The sequence below is a fragment of the Phytophthora sojae genome (genome assembly GCF_000149755.1).
Source record: "Phytophthora sojae unplaced genomic scaffold PHYSOscaffold_3, whole genome shotgun sequence".
NCBI classification, from domain to species: Eukaryota; Oomycota; class Peronosporomycetes; order Peronosporales; family Peronosporaceae; genus Phytophthora; species Phytophthora sojae.
The window spans coordinates 1,639,852-1,657,427 of record NW_009258117.1 but is presented as its reverse complement, the minus strand read 5'-3'; the positions used below and the strand labels follow the sequence as shown (position 1 = coordinate 1,657,427).

Genomic DNA, 17,576 nt, shown 5'->3' with positions numbered 1-17,576 from the left:
CTGTAGCTGCCCTTAAATTTAAGCTCTGGATCTGGTGTATCACGTAGTATTTTTGATAAATCCATTTTCCCGCCCTTTCAGGTAGTTATCGGGCCGTTTAAACAATCTGTTTCCACAGGTGTGAGGTTTAAATTCGCTGCGCCATCAAAAATGATCAGATTAGAACTTGGAAATACACATGAGAAAGCGGAAAGAGAGTTTATTCCTGTGATATAATGTCGTAAACAGTTGAATATTCCAAGGCGAGAAAAAGAGCCAATCGTGTTTGAGGTTTTTTGCATACAAATCACTGATGTTAGAGTTTTGTCCAATGAAGTGTGGTACATAGAGGTACTTTGGCTAATCATACATCGAGATGGTTTGAGTTTTTTTTAATGAAAAAACCTAACTGTTAATTCTTTTCCGGACCGGAGAAGTAGCTGTTAGTTAGTGTCCAGTAAAATGAGCTAACATGTTAGTGGAGTGCACTACAACAATGTCCATACATACACCATATCACGTCAGATTATGGGGTTTAGCACAGACAGGATAACCGAATCGGGCCGCTCTCTTTTCCCGCTTGCATCGCTCGGTGAGGCGAGGATGGCGACCTGGCATGGCGGAGTGCTCGCAAACGAGACCGCGGGCTACTTTCCAGCAAATCCAGTGACGGTATTTGTATGCCGGTGGACCGACTTCCGAGCACTCTCCACGCGATCGCGCACACTACCGATCTCCCGTCGATCGAGCCAACGGCCGTTCACTGTGTTAATGTGAGCAAGTGGCACTCTATATCTTTTTAACACGGCGGCGACGTCGGAAAGGTGGTGCCTCGGCAGTGGAGATCTGTGGGCTATGAAGATATGTAAAAGAACATCTATACATGTAGCCGAAAACAGACCCCCCTCCCGGAATTCTTCTGACTCAAAATGTAAAAACCCTGGGAGACCCCATCGAAATCGCATTTAGTGAGGCTTCAAAAACTTTTCAAGGAGCGAAAACCTTTTGGAAGTGTAAAGTAAACAAGACTGCTGGCCAGATGCTGCGGCTGCGAAGCAGGCGCAGTAGATGGCAGGTATTAGTTAGCATCAACTAACAGTGCTTCTTGACTCGAATTTTGTGCTAAGCTTAGATCAATATTTGTGCTGCAAAACCGCTATCCACGGGCATCTCCTGCGCCTGCTTCACAGCCGCAGCATCTGTCTGCCTTCGACTGCTAAAATCGTTCATGACAGACTTCTCGAAAGCTGCAATTGTGGCTTAACTCCTAACCCTTCCACAGGCAGTTCGCCAACTATTGCACCAGCCACCGAAGAACATACAACAAGTTGTATTCGAGCATCAACTACATATTGGTACACGCGTCCACTTCATGTAGAGAGTTTACATTGTGTCACACCGGCATCACTGAGGGCTGCATTTGAACTTTTTTTCTAAACTATCTGCCTGACAATAACCCTGCAGACCTTGCACGTCTAGGATTAAAGGAATACGAAGTAGAAAAATGGTCTCCCAGCCAAAGCGCAGCAACCTTGTTCCGAACAATACGAATTCACTGACTGAGCTGCTCAGCATACTTCAGTTTTGTTTTGTCATATTGACTCGGCTACTTTTTTAAACCTACAGTAGATCAAGCTTGGGATCCTGTAATGACCTACCAACTCTTCAACGGCGGAACGCAAGCGGGCGGCCCAGACCAGTGATAGCCTGGGACGCGATGAACTGCTTCTCCAGCGCGCTCTTCCTCGCTTCGTCCGACGCCTCGTTGTCGTCTTGGTTGGAAGGTGTCCCCGCTTTCTGGGCGAACTTGGCCCCAAGTGTGCTTGTGTTCGCGTCGGTCGCCGGCTGGATCGACAACCCAGTCTTGGCGGCAGGAGTCCCGGCGGCGAGGTCGTTGGTGGGGTCCATGGCGGGGTTGTGTGCTCACCGGAGGAGATTGGAAAGTGAGCGTGGGGATCGGGAAGGTAAGTGAAGAGCGGGCACGCTGGGCGAGGAGACGAGCTTCGCAGGGGTGCCAGCCAGTAGCTAAGAGCTCCGAGAGCGGGTTGCTATGCTTACATGTGCATGCACTGTACGATGCTGCGCCGCAACAGTATCCGTAGGATGTGTATCGCTCGCTAGTCGACTCGAGGAGTGGCACGCACCAACACTCTTGGGTAGTCAATTGGGAATGCGGGTGAAAGCCCGGCACATAGTTGTCCGCCTTGGACCAAGACTTGGCTGGTATATGTGTACTGTATACATGAGTGTACTGAGGATCGCACTTTGAATGACTGGTAGCCCCGAGGGTAGTCTGCCTATCCAGGATGAAGATTCATCGCCTTGTCAAGTAGCTCGGCTGCTGCCTCCTGTGCAATGATTGCGCTGAAGCCGGCCGTGACCAATCGAGCAGATCGCTGAGCACAAATTGCTCGAGGCGCTATATGTACACCGGTCAGCCAGCTGTCGATAGGCGATACCAGGGGCCAAACCCACCAGAATTTGCGAGCCGTTCAATTCGCGCATGTGCGTGGTGCCGCCGAGCGTTGACATCGCACTGCGTACGTTGCTGTAAGCAGTACGGCGCGTCCAGCATTGCAGACGCATTGCCTCGACTCACTCACCTCACGGTGATCCTGGCAGGATAGCCCGCATTACGAACGCTGCCGCCCGAGTGAGAGGAAACGGGACCGGACGGAGGGTTCTAAGCGAGTTCCTGGCGTCGGCACCGCCACCAAGAATGCAGGTGTCGCTGCAGCGGAGTGATTGTGGTACGTCCGTGGCTCGGAACGCAAGGCTCACTTGCAATTTCGCCACCAGCAACAACAGTCCAAGAGACCACAGCGCAGCGCCAACGCCGCCGAACGCACCCACAACCATGACCCCCTCCATGATGGCCACTCGCAACGCGTTCCCGCTCAACACCCCGGCGACGCTCATGTACGTGCGCGAGAAGACCAGCAGCGACGCGACCAAGACCGACTTCGTCACCGCATCAGAGCCCCGCGACTCGACGGGGGCCAAGCTGTCGCGCAAGATGAAAGAGCTGTTCGGGAGCAGCAAGAGCCAAAAGCAAGCGCTGAGCCCCTCCGAGCAGCGCGAGAGCAGGAAAGAGGCGCAGCGACGGCAGTACGTCGACTCGCTGGCGTTTGTGCGCACGGGGTTTAGATGAAGAGGGTGCCACGTAGCTACAACCGCTGTAGGTTTTGTCTGCGGGAGCCGCAGCGCCTCGCATGACCTGTAAATATGAACACGCTATTCTGTATTTCCCCCTCCATGTCATTCATTGCACGCGTCGATCGTGGCGAACGAACAGCGTAGCACGCGCGCATTCGTTCGTTGACGGTAAGTTTTCTTCCAGTTGTGGGTGGTATCACTGCCATAACTGGCAGTGAAAACGACCATTACTCGGAGCATCCATGGGGCCCATCTCAAATGTACAGGATAGACATAGCCAAGGCAGACGTCACGTCAGATTATGCTGTCCAAAATACAGGATACCAGGTAAGCGTGTCGGACCACTGGCATGGCATGTCAATAGTGCATTGCTGGACGAGGTTGAAACGAAGAAGTGCTTACACACCATACAGCAGCGCTTCACTGGCAACTCCAGCGGAGATCACTACTTGTAGATGCCGACGTCCACATCGCGCGATCCCGAATCGCGCCGCCGCACGATCGAGCCATTGGCTGCACCGCCAGATTACCCCATCTTTGCACTTCGTTACTGCAGCCGCCGCACGGAATCGGCGCCTTGGCTTCTCTGCGGGGGCCAACTTCAGCCTTCTTCGACGCGCTCTTTGCGCTGACTGTTTCGTTCCCTTCGCTGCCGGAATGACGGCTCGGTCGCGCAGCCACAGGCCATGGCGCCCTCACTTCCCAATTTGCATCGCGACCCTCCAGCAGCTCTGCACCAAGCCTCACACCGCCGAAGATGAACGCCCACACGCGCTTCGCCCTGCCGATGAACACGCACGGCAACCTCAAGTACCTGACCGACAAGACTCTGGCCAACGCCGACCGCGCCGACAGCCAGCCCACCAACAAGCCCACCACGGTCACTAGGCCGAGACGCGACTCGTCCGCCTCGAAGCTCGCGCAGAAGATGAAGATGCTCTTCTCGGACAAGAACGCGAAGACAGCAGCGCCGACGCCTGAGGAAGAGGCCGCGGCGAACGAGAGGAAGCGCTCGACTATGTGCCGGCTCCTCGGCGCGCACGCATTCGAGCACATGGGCCGTCGTCGCTAGTGCGCATTGCAATGGAACTATCATGGCGGCATACCCCCGCTAAGAAGCTTCGGTGCTCCCTGTATCTATATCTACCTCGTAGGCGCCTAAATGAGCATAAGCGAACATATAAATGTACATTTCTCCACTACTGCATTGGGAGCCCGGATCATTCTGTCGCAACGACAGATTGATGCCAGTACAGCAGAGCTTACCTCACCAAAACCTGTGGTTATCTTCTCAGTGTCAGTGTCAGTGTCAGTGTCAGTGTCAGTGTCAGTGTCAGTGTCAGTGTCAGTGTCAGTGTCAGTGTCAGTGTCAGTGTCAGTGTCAGTGTCAGTGTCAGTGTCAGTGTCAGTGTCAGTGTCAGTGTCAGTGTCAGTGTCAGTGTCAGTGTCAGTGTCAGTGTCAGTGTCAGTGTCAGTGTCAGTGTCAGTGTCAGTGTCAGTGTCAGTGTCAGTGTCAGTGTCAGTGTCAGTGTCAGTGTCAGTGTCAGTGTCAGTGTCAGTGTCAGTGTCAGTGTCAGTGTCAGTGTCGGCAAGTCTTGTGCAGCAGCCGGTTGCTGTCAATCTAAAACCTGTAGCCATCTCCCATCAAAAGTGTGTACCACATCAATCAACCATCACTCTGCTGCCCCAAACGGAATTCGCACTTAGTCGAACCCATCCATTCCATTCCGCGCGCAATTTAAAATCGCTGCACTCCGAGTGCGCACTCCGCGGCTTCCTTCGCGCCCTCCCGCCCCATGGTCGCCGCCGTGTCCGTCTCGCTGTCGGCGGGGCCTCGCACCACGCGCATGACGACGCGCACCGCCCCAAGAAGCGCCGCTTCGTCCCGCTCCGCCGCATCCTCCAAGTCCTCGACGTCGTCCTCGGCGCCCTCCGCCGCCCCAGCGCGTCGCCGTCCACGCACCGCGTCCACCGCCGGACCGCTCAAGGGCGTCGTGGCCATGGTGGACGTGCGCGTGGGAGCCGACGCGCAGATCGACTGCAGCGACGTCGTGGCGCGCAAGCTGCGCGAGCTGGGCGCGTCCACCGTCAAGCGCTTCACGCCCAAGCTCACGCACATGGTGCTGAGCCACTTCACGCCCGTGTGGAAGACCAAGATCGCCAAGTGGCAGGCGGGCGGTGGCTCCATGGCGGCCGCGGCCACGCGCTACGAGCTCAAGATTGTGTCGCAGCTATGGGTCAACGCCTGCTACGTGAGCAAAAAGCGGATGGACGAGCGCCCGTTCTTCCCCGTGAGCCAGCAGAACACAGTGGAGGCAGCCGTGAATACAGCCAAGCCCAAACTTAAGAGGCGACAGTCGCTCGGCGCGGACGCGCCCAAGGCGGCGGACGGAGCCTCGGAGACGCGGGAAGTAGATAACGCGACAAAGACGACGAACACCAAGAAAACAGATGCTGAAATTAATGACAACGTAGCGCCGCCTTCGACGCCGCCGCCGAAGATTAACAAGGCACTTAATGGAGCGAAACGGAAGCGGCGCGCGCACTCGATGGAGCCCATGACGTCGGATGCTATATTGAAAATGCTGGGTACGACAGAGCAAGTGCCCCAGACGATAGTGTTGACTACGCCGACCCAGCCTATTCGACAAAAGAAATTGAGCTCGTCGGCAAAGCGGAGAAAGACGTTGAACGGACCGCCGACACAACATGATGAGGACGAAATCACAGCGTCGCAGGCGAGTGGAATTGTGGCTGAGAGCGAGTCGGAAAACGAACTGGAGGAGGAGGCAGAAGCACGGAGGAACGAGGTGATTGTGATTGTGGATAGTCAGGCGTGTCAGCCGTCACCAGCTCCGCTTGAGGGGAAGCAGAAATCTCCGGGGCCTTTGTCAGTATCGAGCAGCACTCCTACTACCAGCAGCATGGATTTCAATATTGGTACACCTGATGGTAACAGCGCTAAGAAGACCCCAACAGCGCGGGAATTGAGGCGTCGCAACAGGAGTTCTCTGACATACGGTAGCGGACTTGCGCTGAAATCTGGAATCTGGTCGTGCGCAGCGTGCGGGTGCTCGAACCCGCGAACACGCAGGTTTTGCACAGACTGCCGCGCTCCGAGAGGCTCAGCTAAATCTCCAGGTGCTGACAGCATTGCTACGGCCTCGCCTGCAACTGTTGCAAGCACTGTGGCTGATTCCCCGAAGACGCCAGCCACCCCTGCTGCAATTACTCCAGCTTCTGCTACACCCGGAACGCAGACTACTCCAGCTCGTGCAACCCCCGGAAAGCTAGCTACTCCAGCTTCAGCAACGCAGAGAACTAAGACCCCTCCTTCTAAGAGGAAATCAAGCGCCCCGAGCTCTGCTACCAAAATGAAGACGCCTTCCAGCAGTCCGTCGTTGCTAGAGAGAGTTTCGCGATCCTTGACTCAAGCTACTGCAAGTTCGGCTGCGAAGATGCGAAGTCCGAGCCCTGCCGTAGCCAGAGTGATTCGAACAACGACTAGAAGCGCTACTTCTAGTCCCGTGATCAGATCAAGAACGCAGAGCCCTGCCGCTCGAGGCTCCGCGTCGAGTAAAACAACTCGCTCATCGCCGACTGTTCGAAGCTCCACGTCGGATCAGACAACACTTACAACAACGACTACCCAAAGCTCCAAATCGGACCAGACAACACGCACATCAACCACTGCCCAAAGCTCCACGTCGGACCAAACAACAAGAACATCTACAACTGCTCGAAGCTCCACATCTGGCCAAACAACACGCACATCACTGGCTAGTGCCTCAGTATCGACTGACGTTCCATTGAAGAAGCCTGCTGCGAGAAAAGCTGCACGGAAGCTTCCAACGTCAGCAACTCCTTCTAGTGCCGTGAAGATGACGCAGAGCGCCGCAAAAAAGCGAGCTCGTCCTCCAGTTTCCCTCAACACTTTAACGACCCCAGTTGTGAAGAAGGCTCGGCGTGATAACAATAAGGAGAATACTGTCGACGGCAAGCTCATGGGAACACCAGGATCAGTCTCGGGGTTCAGCAGGAAATATCGGGACTTAGACTCAACCCCCATTCCCATGGCGATGAGTTTTTCTAGCACATCCAGCAGAACGACACCACGCAAGATTCCGCGCAACGTCATCGGTATTACGGGGGTTGGTCCAGAGGCGCGTGGGGTTCTTCAGTGCGCTATTCACGCTATCGACGCCAACATGGCTAATGAAGACGGACATCGTAAAGTGCGTGTGGTAAAGAGTGTGGACTACGCGGCTGGCGTAACGCACCTTATCGTGGGGAAGGATGCAAGACGCACCATTAAGGTGCTCTTCGCAATTGCTCGTGGCGCCTGGATTGTGACTGAAGACTGGGCGTTTTCATCGCTAGAACAGGAACGCTGGTTGCCGGAACAAGACTTTGAGCTGACGATGTTCGCTAACAAATATTCTCGCGAGCACCCCGAATCTCGGCAGATTTTCAAGGGCATGAAGTTTTTCGTCGGGTCTAACGTTGAGCCGTCTCGCGAAGTTCTCCAATCTTTAATCCAGGTTTCCGGTGGAGAGGTAAGTTCTGTCGTGCCGCCGTGCGTTCCTTGCTAGAGTATTTTGCTCATCGTGTTGCTGCTGTTTCGTACTGCAGATTTGCAAACAGATATCTGTAGCTGACATTTGCATCTGCGGTGATGCTTCGCTGTTTCGGCGAGCCCAACGGAATGGAATGCGAGTTGTCACCTCCAAGGTATGTGGTTTGGTTTGGTTTCTGGCACTAGTGACTCGTTGGTGAGCAAAAGATTAATTGTGCGTTTTCCTTTTTCGATGATCACAGTGGGTGTTTGACAGCATCGCGACCATGAAGCTCGAAGACGACGCGAAGTACACTTTTACCGACTCGTTCGGAGCCTTTGGTACGCCCGCTAAAACGCCCATGAAAAAGCGTGCTGCGGCCTTTGGACTCGAAGCTCACTCCTCGGTGCCAGAGTGAAGCAACAATGCGTCGCGGCGTTGCGGCATCCCTATTTTGAATGTGCACGTTTTCAAGTTCTTCCGAGTGATTTGACTGAGGGAAGCTTTGTAGCCACGGAGTGACACACACATGAAAGTCAATCGAGCCGAACAGCCTCCATGGCTCTGCAAGGTTTGCGTCGAATGGCAAGGAAGAAGATTAACAGGAGAGTAACGTTATGAAGCATCTAATTTAGCACAGGGTTTTCTAAGATTGGCAATACCAAGCGATACCATTTTAGGAAACCCTGATCTAGCATTATGAATTTTTACGACGAACAAACAATTCCATGCTGTGAGCTTACTCAGTCTCAGGCGCCTCAGTAGTTGCCGGCGCTGCAGCAGGAGGCGTTCCCGATCCGCTTGCGGGAGTCTCCTCTTCACTTCCAGCAGGGGCAGGGGTGGCAGCAGGCGCGGCAGCAGGAGCACGCGTGCCAGCAGCAGGAGCCGCAGCGGGGGGTTCACCGGATCCGCTCGCGGGCGTCTCAGCTCCACTTCCAGCCGGAGCCGGCGTGACGACGGCGGGCGTCTCAGCTCCACTTCCAGCCGGAGCCGGCGTGACGACGGCGGGCGTCTCAGCTCCACTTCCAGCCGGAGCCGGCGTGACGGCGGGAGTCTCAGCTCCACTGCCAGCCGGAGCCGGGGTGGCGGCGGGGGTTCCAGCGGGCGCGGGGGCCGATCCACTTCCGCTGTCCTTGTCGCTGTCCTTGTCACTCTCGTCGCCGCTGGCCGGTGCCGGTGCCGGCGCAGGGGCTCCGCTGCCGGACTCGGGGAGCTCGACGCTGCCGGCGCCGATTCCGCTCGAGGATCCAGCGGCGCCAGCTCCACCCGCGGCGGTTCCATCGCCGCACTCGCCGGTGGAGAAGTCGACAGCCCAGAAGTGCACGTACTTCCGCGTCTTGTCGAACGTGTAGCCGGGGCCCATGACGTTGTGCTTGCTGAGCAGCGTGCTCTTGGCGCTCGAGGACTTGGCCCACGCGGCGACAATGCTCGACGCCGTCCTGTAGCCGGCACCCACGACCTCCGTCACCTCGGCCGCCTTGAAGCCCTGGTCCGCGGCGCGCTGCTTGGGCGTGGAGCCGTCCGAGCCCTTGCTCTTGATGAAGTTGCCGTCGGCCATGTCGTTCGCCTGGATCTGGGCCGCGTCCATGAGCATCTCGTTGAGGCACATGGGCTTGAGGCCCTCCGTCTTCCGGACAGCGTTGATGGCCTCCAGCATTTCCGAGCGGAAGTTGACCGCCTGCAGGGTGCGGTGCTCCTCACTGAAGGCGCTCACGGACGCCACAAGGGCCACGCAGCCAAAGGTGAAGGCGTTGCGGATGTTAACCATGGTGCTGTTTGCTGTTGTTGCTGCTGTAGGGACAGAGCTGCTATCGCTCTGTAGACTGCGGTGGTCGGTTGATCGAGCGAAGTGTCGGTCGGTCTTGAGCCAATTGCAGAATGAACTGGTTGTCTGTTAGCTAAGCGCCCCATGCTGGTTCGAAGCGGGGACAGTCCGCGCGCGGGCAAAGCTGAGGATAAGCCGAGGATAGGAAGAGGCCCTTTTCATGGGCCTGCAGAGCGAGCCAAACCGATACAAACGCATGGAGCACTGCCGTAGCCAGTGCGAAATGAAGACTCCCATCTGAACGACGTGGTCGAGTGCCGGGAAAACATCTGACTCGACGGCGATAATCCTCTATGCGGTTGTAATTTATCACTTTTCCGTTTCAATATCGACTATGACGCATTTCTGTTTAGATGTTCTTATTTGATATTGCAATCAATTTATACAATCTACAAGTGTTGGACCTTGATATGGAATATAATTGAGATTGTGCGGAAGTATGCAGGTTTTACTGACTCTCCACTTCAAGATCAGTGTGCAAGGCTGGGTTGGTCCTCCCCATGCCGTCGTAAATTTTGGTCGAGTGCAGCAATGCGTGTTTTCGCGCGACACATCGAAGCAGACTTCGGTGCTCTCAGCTAGAGACACAAGAGAGATCCCGGCCTATTTTCGTCTAAACTGAAGGCATCCATCCACGTTGTGTAAATTCCTGAAGAATTTACTGTGAAGAATTATTCTTCACAGGAGTCCCTCCTGTGCATGTACTTGGCCCGCTGTCCTGGAGTTTCCAGTCGATCGGCGGCAATCTCAGCTCCGGCTTGCACTACTGTACAGTGACAAAGGTCGCTCCGCCATACGTTGAAGTGTCTGTCCTGGAGGAATTCGCCAGCCAGATTTTCGCTGCTCGAACACTTGACGCTAAAGTTGCATCCCTTGGAAGCGTCAAATGTTATGCTGGCATTGAACGACTGGAAGTCACTTTGCTTTCGCGTCCACCTGCTAATGCTTGAACCTTTGTCACTTTACATGTAGTCACTTCGCGTAATTAATTCGCGCCTGTACTGCAGCTCCTCTGTAGATACAAGATAATGACTTTTATTGTATCAACGGTGTCGTATCTGCAAGAGTTCTGGCGAGACGTATTCGGTGTTGTGGTGGGTGAAGGACAAGTCGCAGCGCTTCGGTCAGCGCACGCCCGCCACCTTCTCCGCGAGCCGCAAGAAGTTCCCGTTCCACCAGCGCTATACGAATACGCGGCAGAAGCATGGCGAACTGCAGCGAGCTGGGCGCTGGAGCCTTTTCGACGGCTACGGTCACGATCCGAAGGAGGGGATGGCAACAGCGCAAGTAGGACTCTTGCGCGCCAACAGACTCGATAGGTTATCCAAACGCCAATAAATTGTGATGTATCTCCAAGAGTGCTCCTCGTAGCTGGGCGACTGCAACTTGATCCCAATCAGCCGCCAGTGTTGGATTTCACTGCAGGTGATCACCTCGGACTTGTGGCCTCAGACAATTTAGCCCAAGCAGTGCCTGCAGCGAGTCATTGAAGTCGCACGTAGCGAATATTCATAGCTCGTTCTGGAAATGCGTGACGCCAACATGATAGCTGTATCATCAAAGTTACTGGGGAGCTTTTGTCTCATCATCCACCGTGTAACATGACCACCGTACATACACCACTGCGGTTCTAGTGCGCCATGGTCATTACTCAATTTCCTCTCGACAACAATCCCCTCTCCGTTTCGACCATGGTTGCTGCGCTGTTTCGCTCCCTACGTCTGGCATCAACGCTCCTACTGCTGACGACGACACCTGAATCCGCGGTAGAGGCTAAAACCCCGAGCATGTCAGGCGGCAAGATCGCTTCCACCAGCGCGAAGGACAACTCGGGCTCGCAAGAGCAGAACGGGTCTGTGGGGAGCGGCAGCTACAGCAGCAGCGTTGGCAATGGAGAAGTCGGGGGCGTCAAACACATCCTCCACTTCTCCGACGCCCACCTCAACATCTCGGAGTCCCTGGACGCGAATGAGTCCGCCGAGATTCCGATTCAGTACGGCTACGACGCCCCTATCAGTTTGCTGACTTCTGCGCTCGAGTACGCCCAGCAAATTCTCCCCAACCCAGATTTCTTCTTGTACACGGGAGACCACGCTGTCCATGGCGATCCATCGGATGAGTACCTCGCTGAGGCGGTGAAGATCAATGTGGAGACCATGGCCCAGTACTTTTCTGGTTCCGGCAACCAGACGCTCAACGCTACAGCCATTCTCGGCGATACCGATGTGAAGAGTACGTTTCCGCCTCCTCCTCTCTTTGCCAATGATGTAGCTAATCTTTGGTGTTGTACTTGTTGCCGCAGACTACACGATGGACGTGACAGACCCCACCTCCGAGGAGAACCCGACGATCGAAGTCGTGTCTCCGGCGTGGAGTGACGCGCTCAACGCTTCCAACCTCAAGGATCTCAACACCCGCGGCTACTTGTCGTACAAACTAGACGAGAACTTGCTGCTGCTCACACTCAACACGGTGCCATACTCGGTAAGCCAGTTTTGCTTTTCCTCCGCTTGTTGCTAGGAACTAACCTTTTGTTGCTGTGTAGCCGAAGCACTCCCCGGATACATCGAACGAAACGGACCCGCTCGCTCAGTTTGCCTGGTTAAACGCCACGCTGTCGGGACTGCGCAACGGCGGCAAGTACGCGTACATAGCTGGCCACATCCCGCCGATCATCGACGCGCAGGACGGCTCGCCAATGTGGGAGGCCTCGTACATCGTAGAGTACAAGAAGATTGTGACCCAGTACGCGGATGTCATCAAGGCGCAGATCTTCGGCCACACGCACAGCGTCGAGTTCCGCCTGCCCCTCACTTCAGACATGGAGGCGCAAGACCCGGACGAAGTTATCGCAGCCGACGATGACGAGACCCAGAGCTCGCAGCTCGTGCCTTTGTTCACATCGGCCGCCATCTCCCCCATCTTCTACAACAACCCGGCCTTCATGGTCTGGGACTTTGACGCCAGCACGTACGAGCTTCTGGACTTCGCGGTCTACGGCACCAACATTTCCAGCGACAACAGCTCGGACCTCGACTGGCAGCTGCTCTTCAACGCCAGCAGCGCGTACAACGTGAGCTCACTGTCGTGGTCCGAGATGAACCGCTTCATCGTGGACGCCGCCACCGACGCGACGCTCGTGCAGCACTACTACTACAACTCGCAGGCGCAGTCGTACCAGCAGAACGCGTGCGAGGACTCCGTGTGTCTCACCTGGTACCTCTGCTCCATGATGTGGTGGACGACGCCCGAAGACTACAGCGCGTGCCTTGCCGCCGGCTCCCGCCTCGAGTCGTCGGCGGCAGCAGCGACTTCAACTTGGTCTCCACTAGCCACGCTGCTGATCATCGTCACCCTGAGCTTCTGGGCTTAGATCCAAACTTCACAGCGTAGGCATAACACAACACCACCGCCACATAATGCCACCAAATGACAACCACCCCTTGGTAGCTGGTTTTCCATCCAAGAAAACTAGAAAATGCGAAGCGTCCATCAAATGTAGCCATCTCCTCACATACGTCACCCACCGTCCACTATTCCAGCCATCCTTCCTCCAATCACACCACCGTATTCCCTCCATTTCAACCAATCTCAAGTATCAGCTTTTCTACAGTGCAGATCAGTCGAGAAGAAGATCATCACCACGACCGTGTGTCCCGCATAGCGTAGCATTTGCATTGACTCTCCCCCCCCCCCCCCCCCGCCATGAGCTCCCCCGTGCCGTCGCCCCCCTCCTCTCCGCGCGCGTCCTCCTCCTCCCCCTCCACGCTGCCGCCGCCCGCGCCCGTGGCGCTGGAGCCCGCCAAGGAGCTGCCCAAGGCGCGGCAGATCGTGAGCATCAACGAAGAGGGCACCAACTTCACGCTGGACGAGGCGGCGCTGCGCCGCATCTTCCACCAGGTGCCGGAGGACATGAAGGTGGCCATCTTCTCCGTCGTGGGGGCCTTCCGCACGGGCAAGAGCTTCGTGCTGGACCTGTTCCTGCGCTACCTGCGGCACGCGAGCCACGGGCGCATGCTCAAGCCCGACGGCGCGGACGACGAGGCCACGGAGGTCTGGAAGGCCTGGGTCATGGAGGGCGTGGCCGGCAGCGGCGAGGCCAAGCTCGAGGGCAACTCGAACGTGGAGCAGACCCACGGCGAGAAGGGCTTCTCGTGGCGCGCCGGCCGCAAGCGCAACACGACGGGCATCTGGATGTGGGAGACGCCCTTCATCCGCAAGAGCCAGACGGGAGAGGACATCGCCGTCTTTTTGATCGACACGCAGGGCATGTTCGACTCGGAGACGTCGCAGATGCTCACGGCCAGCATCTTCGGCCTCAGCACGCTGCTGAGCTCGTACCAGATCTACAACGTGGACAAGCGGGTGCAGGAGGACAACCTGCAGCACCTCGCGCTGTTTACCGAGTACGGCAGGATGGCGCTCTTCGGAGACACCAAGTCGTCGTCTTCATTGAGTGACAAGCAGCAGATGCTGCAGCGCGCTGCATCATCGGTGTCGGCGCGTGCGTTGGAGAAGTCGACGTCGACTGTGAGTGAGAAGGGCGACGAGGAGAAGAAGGAGGAAAACGAGGACAAGGACGACGACGACTCAACCCCCAAGCGCCCACGCCCGTTCCAGCGCCTCGACTTCTTGGTGCGTGACTGGCAGGACTTCTCCCGGAGCCAGACGCTGGACGAGAAGCGCGAGGACATGGAGCAGTATATGGTGGAGCTGCTGTCGTCCCGCAAGCAGAAGGACCTGGCTGACACCCGTGAGCAGATCAGCTCGTGCTTCGAGAAGGTCGCGTGCTTCTTGCTGCCCCACCCTGGCCACGCGGTTACGGAGCGCGAGTACGATGGATCAGTTGAAGCCATTGACAACCGCTTCTTGGAGCTGCTGACGGCGTACCTGGACGAACTGTTCGACCCGGCCAACCTGTTCCCCAAGAAGATTCACGGGGTTACGGTGACCTCGCGCGAGCTGTTCACGTACATCAAGACGTACGCGGGCCTGTTCCGCGAGGCGTCCATTTTCCCGGAAGCAAAGACGCTGCTGGAGGCCACGGCTGAGGCTAACAACGTGAACCAGCGCGACAAGGCTCTGCTCAAGTACAAGCGCGAGATGGAGAAGGTCGCGGGCTCCAAGTGCCAGTACGTCCCTGTGCAGGAACTGGAGGCCCACCACAAGGCGTGTTTGCAGGGAGCCATGGACGTGTTCGACGACGGCGCGCGCATGGGCCGTCGCAGCGAGATCATGCGTTTCCGCCAGGAACTGGCTGACGAGATCGAGAAGGAGCGCCACCGCTACCTCGAGATCAACGCTGAGCGTGACCCGTACAAGAACCTGGAGTTCTACCTGATTCCGGGCTGCTTGGCGCTGGCGCTGCTGGTGTTCCGTATCTCGCAGGACCTGCTGTGCTACGAGCACATTGGCTATGACATTCCGCTCTACGATTGCAAGTACGTTGCCATGTTGCTCTGTGAATTGGAGCGTGCTCAGCTCAGTTACTGTATTGGATTGATTCGACTTGTGCTAATATTTCCGGTACATTTGCGTTGCCAATTTGTAGGCAAGTGAGCCACACGCTGTCGCACCTGTACTGGGCACTCATCGTGTTCATGCTGCTGATCATGATGTCCACGGGTCAGGTGATGTTCAAGCGCGTGAAGACCGTGATCTCCATCGTCAAAACTGCCATCGACGCCTCCAAGGACGATGGCAAGGAGAAGAAGGACTAGGCTGTAGTATTTTTCCGCCGAACGCACCTCAGTAGCTAAAGGGTGAAGGTTGCTGGCGTGTATTCAGGTGTGGGGTGCGGGGGTGTCATGCCTCGCTTTGCGTCGTGTTCATAGATTTACTGCACACTTGCTGTCGTTGCGTCTTGAGCCGTGTTGGGTGATGTATCTATCTGCAGCGGAGCTAAAGTACAGACACGAATTAATCACGTGAAGTGGCAAAGTTTCAAGCATTAGTGAAATGTAACTCGAAGCACTTGCTGGCGGCTGATAGGGATCAAGTTGCAGTCGCCCAGCTACGAGGAGCACTCTTGGAGATACATTTAATGTAATAATAGGGGTAGTCAATGCCTGCAGCAGCAACAATTTTTTTTTCTCACTCAGACACGACAAATGTTTTTTTTTTTAACAATCACAAGCTGAGTGCGTTGACCACCCCATTCACTGTCCGCAGCAACAGATGACTCTCGTTACGGCACAGATAACTACGGCAACACGAAATTGATACGGCGCAGATATTGCCGTTTGCAGATATTTTGGCCAACGCATGCTTATTATCTCGTTAATAATCTCGATTTTAATCCAGCCAGCTCTCAATTAAGACCTAGCTCTGATTTATATATCTCGCCAGTACGGTCTAAGATCCGAGCTTGGGGCTCTGTTTTCTCGACCAAGGCGCTTTTCTACGACTTGGAAACGCAGAAATGCCATTCTAGACGGGCCAAACCGAGTTTCTGGGCCTAAAAGCGGCCCCCAGCAAAGCATAAATCTAAATCAGCCCTCGCCTATCTCGTGTCCACTCATATTAAGTGACAGGCGTGGTCTATTTTAGAGGTCTATTTTAGAGGGCAAAGTATTTGCAAGCGGCAATAACTCGCTACGGCACATATAATCACTTTATGTACGGGCACACACTAGTATGGCGCAGATATCCCGGGTCTCTACATTTTCAGAGAACCTTAGTGGCGTCTTGATGGCCGCGGCCAACCTGAACGTGCATACATCTAGTGTCCATCTGCGACGATATCTATGTCTGCATATACTGGTATATTTTATCGCGACAGAGCTCTGCACTCCCAGACTTCTGTAGTAGAAAAGCTAGCGCAACGGCCTGGATCGCCTCCGCGAATACATGCACCGTACTGCCCTGCTTCGCAGGCATCCCATGCAGGCATACAGCCGCAATACATGCGGCTACGCGGCCTCGCAACCGCTCATTACTGCGCCCAATTAATGCTAGTATTGCTTTGCGCTTGCAGGTAATGCATCAAACGCAGACCAGTGATGCTTATCTTTTTGACAGGCAGGACTAAGCTCGGGTAGCCTTAAGGTTTCCGTCTGACAGAGCTGTTAGGCAGCACTGAGGCTTCTGGCATGGCGCAAGGAGGACTACATTCACTACGCGTGGGTGCTGGGAGACCCCTTCCGCTACACGTGCGTCGAGCGCAAGGAGATGCGAGACGCAGCTCTATCAGTTTTCGAGAAAAAATATATTTACACAGTGCGAAGTTATACGCGCCGTAAGCCTTCGGCGCATACATGTATACTACCTCCGGAAGGAAAATACTGCACCTTTAAAAACAAATTACGCAGCGCTCCGCCTCGTTCTTTTTGGCGGTTATAAGATATGCAAAGGTTGTGTTTTAGTGTGTACTACCACTAGCGAAGAAAGGGGTCGAGGTCAGAATGAGGTGAGGCAGAACGCAATGCTGCGGGTTCTAGTGCTGCCGGAAACAGTGACGTAGGGGTGTAGGGACCAGTAGTAGTGCAGATAGCGTGGACATGTCCATGTGAGCGTTGATAAGCGTCTGGGTATCACACGGCAGCGTTACGGGGAGCCTGTCAGCGGCAAACAGCTTGTCCTTTTGCATGTGACTCAGGCGAAAGTCATTCCGACCGCCGCACTTCATGATCTGCAACATTATCATTTGTAGAGTCAGGAACGTCTTGTTCAGCGTCTCGGCCTTTCTGTTGTCGAACGCACGCGTCACTTCGTCGATGAGATTCTTAATTGTTCGCGGCCTCGTATGCGACTGAAGAGACTGGATGCTGGCAAAGTAGACTAGGTCAAGGCAATTGAGCTCGGGGCTTTGCGCAGACTGATTCGCCAGCTTGATTGTCCAGCCGTTGCTGCAACCTGCTGCCAGCACCTCGGGATCGTCTTCATCAACGTGTGGTCGCGCATTGTCCTGCTGCAGTTTGATCGGAATGTCCTTCTGCTCTTACGGCCACCTCGCCTTAATGGCAGGGATCACATTGTCAACCAGCATACGGCGCGATATCGCGCGGGTGATTGAGATCGGACGTAGCTCCTCGACACCAGCAGCGCGGTTGACACTTGTC

General features: G+C 55.4%; 6 protein-coding genes across 6 annotated transcripts; 3 read left to right on the top strand and 3 right to left on the bottom strand.

Annotated features, from left to right (window-relative positions):
• Positions 1 to 1,107: 1,107 nt before the first annotated feature.
• PHYSODRAFT_327894 (hypothetical protein) lies at positions 1,108 to 1,887 on the bottom strand (the record flags this gene model as incomplete). Its single annotated transcript, XM_009524120.1, has 2 exons — positions 1,108 to 1,195; positions 1,658 to 1,887. 2 exons carry the CDS (start codon positions 1,885 to 1,887, stop codon positions 1,108 to 1,110), a joined length of 318 nt encoding a protein of 105 aa, XP_009522415.1.
• Positions 1,888 to 2,777: 890 nt separating this feature from the next.
• Positions 2,778 to 8,109, top strand: PHYSODRAFT_345313 (hypothetical protein; the record flags this gene model as incomplete). Its single annotated transcript, XM_009524119.1, has 6 exons — positions 2,778 to 3,087; positions 3,862 to 4,206; positions 4,895 to 5,957; positions 6,951 to 7,691; positions 7,768 to 7,866; positions 7,954 to 8,109. Exons 1-6 carry the CDS (start codon positions 2,837 to 2,839, stop codon positions 8,107 to 8,109), a joined length of 2,655 nt encoding a protein of 884 aa, XP_009522414.1. The 5' UTR covers positions 2,778 to 2,836.
• Positions 8,110 to 8,880: 771 nt separating this feature from the next.
• Positions 8,881 to 9,640, bottom strand: PHYSODRAFT_543361 (hypothetical protein; the record flags this gene model as incomplete). The annotated part of the gene is made up of 1 exon (XM_009524118.1): positions 8,881 to 9,640. A coding segment is annotated over exon 1 (579 nt), but the record flags the coding sequence as incomplete, so codon positions are not given.
• A 1,780-nt stretch (positions 9,641 to 11,420) lies between these two features.
• PHYSODRAFT_376158 (hypothetical protein) lies at positions 11,421 to 12,529 on the top strand (the record flags this gene model as incomplete). The annotated part of the gene is made up of 3 exons (XM_009524117.1): positions 11,421 to 11,748; positions 11,819 to 12,000; positions 12,062 to 12,529. Coding segments are annotated over 3 exons (978 nt in total), but the record flags the coding sequence as incomplete, so codon positions are not given.
• An 846-nt stretch (positions 12,530 to 13,375) lies between these two features.
• On the bottom strand, positions 13,376 to 13,757 carry PHYSODRAFT_491396 (hypothetical protein; the record flags this gene model as incomplete). The annotated part of the gene is made up of 2 exons (XM_009524116.1): positions 13,376 to 13,478; positions 13,558 to 13,757. 2 exons carry the CDS (start codon positions 13,755 to 13,757, stop codon positions 13,376 to 13,378), a joined length of 303 nt encoding a protein of 100 aa, XP_009522411.1.
• A 28-nt stretch (positions 13,758 to 13,785) lies between these two features.
• PHYSODRAFT_558392 (hypothetical protein) lies at positions 13,786 to 15,447 on the top strand (the record flags this gene model as incomplete). Its single annotated transcript, XM_009524115.1, has 2 exons — positions 13,786 to 14,957; positions 15,068 to 15,447. 2 exons carry the CDS (start codon positions 13,786 to 13,788, stop codon positions 15,234 to 15,236), a joined length of 1,341 nt encoding a protein of 446 aa, XP_009522410.1. The 3' UTR covers positions 15,237 to 15,447.
• Between the last annotated feature and the right edge of the window lie 2,129 nt (positions 15,448 to 17,576).